This window comes from Syngnathus typhle, linkage group LG9, assembly GCF_033458585.1.
Source record: "Syngnathus typhle isolate RoL2023-S1 ecotype Sweden linkage group LG9, RoL_Styp_1.0, whole genome shotgun sequence".
Lineage (NCBI taxonomy): Eukaryota > Metazoa > Chordata > Actinopteri > Syngnathiformes > Syngnathidae > Syngnathus > Syngnathus typhle.
In genome coordinates this window covers 12,286,533-12,292,000 of record NC_083746.1, presented here as the reverse complement: position 1 = coordinate 12,292,000, position 5,468 = coordinate 12,286,533, and the positions used below count along the sequence as shown (strand labels likewise).

At 41.2% G+C, this 5,468-nt stretch overlaps 1 protein-coding gene across 2 annotated transcripts; it reads left to right on the top strand.

Moving 5' to 3' along the window:
* Positions 1-598: 598 nt before the first annotated feature.
* LOC133159889 (uncharacterized) lies at positions 599-5,134 on the top strand. Of its 2 annotated transcripts, XR_009715766.1 has the most exons (3): positions 599-704; positions 2,502-3,020; positions 3,133-5,134. XR_009715766.1 is itself a non-coding variant. In XM_061287285.1 (2 exons), the coding sequence occupies exon 2, from the start codon at positions 2,772-2,774 to the stop codon at positions 3,591-3,593; it is 822 nt and encodes a 273-aa protein (XP_061143269.1). In that variant the 5' UTR covers positions 599-704; positions 2,502-2,771; the 3' UTR covers positions 3,594-5,134. The 2 variants fall into 2 exon arrangements, 1 of the variants encoding a protein (XP_061143269.1); XM_061287285.1 differs by having other exon boundaries at positions 2,502-5,134.
* Positions 5,135-5,468: the final 334 nt, after the last annotated feature.

Genomic DNA, 5,468 nt, shown 5'->3' with positions numbered 1-5,468 from the left:
GACACATCTGCTCTGTCAATAATACTGCAAATGGCAGAGTAAATCAAAATTACATTAAAATCAAACACACACACAGCAAACTGTGTACAATATCATACGTAATAGTTATTGTATGTAGACGTATAGTTAATAGTATATTTTTGGCTTGTTTTAAACAAACAGTTTTAATTCTTTTAGTGACCTTTAGAGGATTTTTTTTCTTCAGTGAGTACCAGACGTGTTTGTTCACATGGGTTAAATTGGTCTGAGTAAAGAAAAAGATGAAAATAATTCCAACGTCCTGCCTTGATCACATTAAAACAATATTACATATGGAATGTATGGATGTGTTTTATATATCGTCTCTTCATCCAATATGCCAATTGTTTTAAAAATTAGAGCCTTTCTTTAATTTGGCTCTGGTTATTGTGAGAGCAGCATGAAGTTGACATGTCTAATAAGTGGTTTTTATTGAAAGTCTGTGTGCAGATTGGAGTCCATCTGGACTGATGGTGCACTCTGTAGTTGGAATAGTGACAAATTCAAGAGTTGAGTTCAGGGTCACATGTTGTCACTTATCATCCATCAGGTCCCTCTCATCCTGAATAGTAGAGGGAGGGGAGCTCCCCAAAAGGGCAAGGGGATCGAAGGTGAGATGAGATTGGCAGTCATGTGATCTGGCATGCCCATAATGACCTTGGGGATCTACAGGCGTTGAAGTAGAGGTAATGTGACTTTGTCCTGACTTAAAGCAAAAACATCTATGTTGTGCCTTATATATATATATATATATATATATATATATATATATATATATGTATATGTATATGTATATATGTATATATGTATATATATATATGTATATGTATATATGTATATATATATATATATATATATGTATATGTATATGTATATATGTATATGTATATATGTATATGTATATATGTATATGTATATATGTATATGTATATATATATATGTATATGTATATATATATATGTATATATATATATGTATATGTATATATATATGTATATATGTATATGTATATATGTATATGTATATGTAAATGTAAATGTTAATTCCGAAACAGCATGAATACTGTTCATATACACTGTAGGGTGCATATTTGTTTACTAGTCGCAAGAATATGACGTATTTCTGTACATCTCACTTACTATCACCCATCCAAGCCCCTAATCTCCATATAATACGCATATTGGGGAGTTGCTGATTGCCAGGCTTTTGAGTGCACTATCGAGAGTGACAAATGTTCAGGGAAAGTGTTTTTCAGATTCCAAATGCTTTGAAATTTCCACAAAGGCGGGGAGCAAAACGGCAAAGTGGCTTCTGCTTGCTGCGTGAACACACGCCAGCCACTCTTCTACACAGCAGATTCTCATTCGATTTCCTGTATATGGTCACCTTGTGTCCTCTATTGGTACATTTATGTTACTACACTCATTTAAATGATATTTTGTTCAGACATCACACTTGGTATTTGGTTTTATTTGTTAAATGTAGCGGTCGCTTTTTAAACAGTGATCCAAAAGTCAAAGTCTGCTTTATTGCTAATTTCCTCACATGTCAAGATACACACAAAGAGATCGAAATTAATAGTTTCCTACTATTCCCACTTCTGTATTTTTATATGGTGATCTCTTGATAGGAGCTATATAAATCCAATGTAGTATTTTAATGAAATATAATATGACTATATTATTACATGCATTTAGTTTAGGCTCTTTTTTCCACATACAGACACCCCGCCAAGTCTTGTCGCAATTTCCATCGAACTGTCACTTTTCTGACTGCTGCAAATTTACAGCATTGGTGTACACCAGTTCAAACTCCATCACGGCCAGTAATTTCTTAGTCGAACAGCCGCCAACCTTGGGCGCAAAAAATCAGTGACATCCAGGTTTTGCTTTCCTCAAGGCCAGACATGAGTGGTGCGAAGCACAACGCACCCTTTTTGCTCAGCGGTACAGAGATCTGTCACCTCCATAGCGGTGAAAAGAAATGCCATGTTTTTGTAGGATGGAATCTAGGGACAGCAAATACAGCCAAACCTCGGTTTTCGAACGTCCCGGTTCTCGAACAAATCGTAATTCGAACGAAGACTTTGAGATTTTTCTGCTTCGGTTGTCGAACAAAAATTCGGAGGTCGAACCTCGCGAGATGAGCCGAGAGGACCCGAGAAAACCCGACCGCGCGGCCCGGATGCCGACTGACTCCGTTTGTTGTTATTGTCTTTTCATTACTCTGAGGATTGTATTACCCCCTAATCATGCCTCCAAAGTAAACAAGTGGGAGCAGCATGAAAAAATGCTTTAAAAGGTGTTTTTTTAAGTCTTGGAACGAATTCTATTTTTTTCATTGTTTGTAATGAAAAAAATAGATTCGGAATCCGAACGATTCACTTCTCGAACCGCCTTCTGGAACGGATTGTGGTGGAATGTAATCAGCTCAAAGGTGATCCACAACTCTATCATTGTTGTCACCCACTCTCTCTCTTGCAGAGCCCGCGCCCGCCCTCCAGATCCACGAGGAGGAAGTGCGCCAGATGTTCCGGAGACAAAAGAACAGGAAGGCACCGGGCCCAGACGGCGTGTCACCTTCCTGCTTGAAAGTCTGCGCTGAGTAGCTGGCGCCCACTTTTGCACGGATCTTCAACCGTTCTGTGGACCTGTGTGAGGTGCCCTCGTGCTTCAAGAGCTCCACCATCGTTCCAGTGGCCCGCCATCACAGGTTTGAATGACTACAGACCTGTCGCACTGTCATCGGTGGTCATGAAATCTTTCGAGAGGTTAGTGCTGAACCACCTGAAGGATGTCACGGGCCCCCTGCTTGACCTCCTCCCGTTTGCCTACCGGGCAAACAGGTCAGTGGATGATGCGGTCAACATGGGACTGCACTACATCCTGCACCGCCTGGACACCATCGCTCCTGACATCCTTCAACAGAAGCTCATCCAGCTTGCGGTGCCTGCCTCCACCTGTCAGTGGATCACCAGCTTCCTGACCAATAGGAGACAGCGTGTGAGGCTGGGGGGCATCACATCTGACACCGGGACCACCAATACTGGAGCACCTCAGTGGTGTGTCCTCTCCCCACTGCTCTTCTCTCTCTACGCCAATAATTTCTCCTCAGGTGACTCGGCTGTGAAGCTCCTGAAGTATGCAGACGACACCACTCTCATCGGACTGATCCAGGACGGTGATGAGACTAGGTACAGACAGGAGGTGGAGCGGCTGGTCCACTGGTGCAGCCAAAACCACCTGGAGCTGAACCCGCTCAAGACCGTGGAGCCGGAAGAAGGCCCAGCAGAAGCTGTACTTCCTGAGACAGCTCAAGAAGTTCAACCTGCCGCAAGAGCTTCTGAAGACCTTCTACACTGCCATCATCCAGTCTGTCCTCTGCACCTCCATCATTGTCTGGTTTGGATCGGCCGCCAAACAAGACAAGCACAGACTGCAACGGACAATCAGGACTGCAGAAAAGATAATTGGAATCAACCTCCCATCTATCCAAGACTTGTACCTGTCCAGGACCAGGAAACGTGCAAGGAACATCTCTACAGACCCTTCTCACCCAGGTTGCAGTCTGTTTGAACTACTCCCCTCCGGACGGCGTTATAGAGCTCGGTACGCCAAAACCAGCAGACACAGAGACAGCTTCTTCCCCCAGGCTGTTGCTCTGATGAACTCACACCACTCTTCCTGGTTGGAACTATTGCCGGAACTGATATCGTGTTCAGCATGTATTATTATTACTATATACTAGGGATGCACCGAAAATTCGGCCACCGAAAATTTTCGGCCGAAAATGACCCAAAAGTGCATTTTCGGTTTTTGGCCAAAAGACCTAAATCACCGAAACAACACGGCCGAAACTTGTGATGACGTGAGCAAACAGCGCAGCCAGCACGCGGGAAAACGGGATAAGAGCCAGCATGTCTGCGATGTGGACTGATTTCACTATCTCAGAGAAAGACCCACGGATAGCGATTTGCAAAACATGCAATGCTGAAATTTCAAGAGGGGGTGCATCTGCAAAAGGTTTCTCCACGTCGGGTTTAATTCATCACCTGAAATCCAAACATCCCGATCGCCATTCTGAATATGAGAAGAAGGCGACACAGAAAAGGAAACTGACACCGAGCACGCCCACTCCGTCTGTGGGGGACGTTTTTGTAAAGGCAAGAAAGTTCTCTTTGTGTTTTTATAAGAGAACATATTTAATTTTACAGTCTTTCAGCAGGCCAGTCAGTTATAAGCCTGTAAATTATTATTTAATGTACACATGAGTTGGGTCAAGTTAAACATTTTATTTTATTATATTTTTGAATTTTAATTTATATTGTGCATTGTTGTAATGTCAGTGCTAAATAAATATTTCCATACTTTTGTAACTGGTTTATTGCAATGCCTTGACTTTAGTGAGGTTAGTACACATGTAGCCATAAATGCTGTGGTTCTAATAACTGACATTTCTTTCGGTGTTTCGGTTTTCGTCCTTGGTTTCCTCATTTTTGGTTTTCGGTTTCGGCCAAGAATTTCTATTTCGGTGCATCCCTACTATATACTCATTACTGTGCAATAACATCCTGCTCTCCACACCTTTTTTTGAATTTGTCTACACTGTTTGTACTATGTGTCCTCTCTGCATCCATTGCAGCCTGGTCATCCTGGAAGAGGGACCTTCCCATCTGTGGTCTCTTCTCAAGGTTTCTCATTTCCCCTAGCTGGAGTTTTGAGTTTTTCCTTGCCCTTTTGGGAGTTTAAGATCAGCGGATGTTTGAGAATATTTGCCATTTTTCACATGTCCTGAGTGTTGTTAGTCACCTAAATGTTGAACAGAGGGTGTGATATACCGAAGTCAAATTCCTTGTTTGGCACGCTCAAACATGGCGAATAAAAACATCTTGAATCTTGAATATTATATACAGTAAAAGCTACAAAACAAACTGAAAAATAACCCGTTTTCAAATCAGACGAGTAAAAACTGGTCAAATATTTAAAAATATATATATTATCAAAAGTGAAAACAATTTGCAATTCTAGTAATGACACACGAATTTGATGCACAATTTGTCTTCGCGGGCCACATAAAATGATGTAGCGGGTCGTATCTGGTCCCCGGGCCTTGAGTTTGACACCTGTGCTCTAGAATGAGGAGTTTTGTTGTAATTTACAGACCAGATTAAAGTTACTTTGTATTTATCAAAGTTACAGTATTTGCTTTCTTCTTCTGCCTTGGTTAATCATTGAGTGGGTGGTGAAGCGCTGGGCTTCATAGTTAACAAGATACTTTCTTTTGTTTTAATGACAGTTTGAAAAACTATTACCATAATTGTGATTAAATACATTATTTTGTGTTCATTGAGAAGATTTCTTTAATCAAAAGAAAACGGAAACAGATTAAATACACCCTTTATTTGCAAAAATGTAAAGTTGTTCAACACACGTAGCAGTCCTCACAACGGA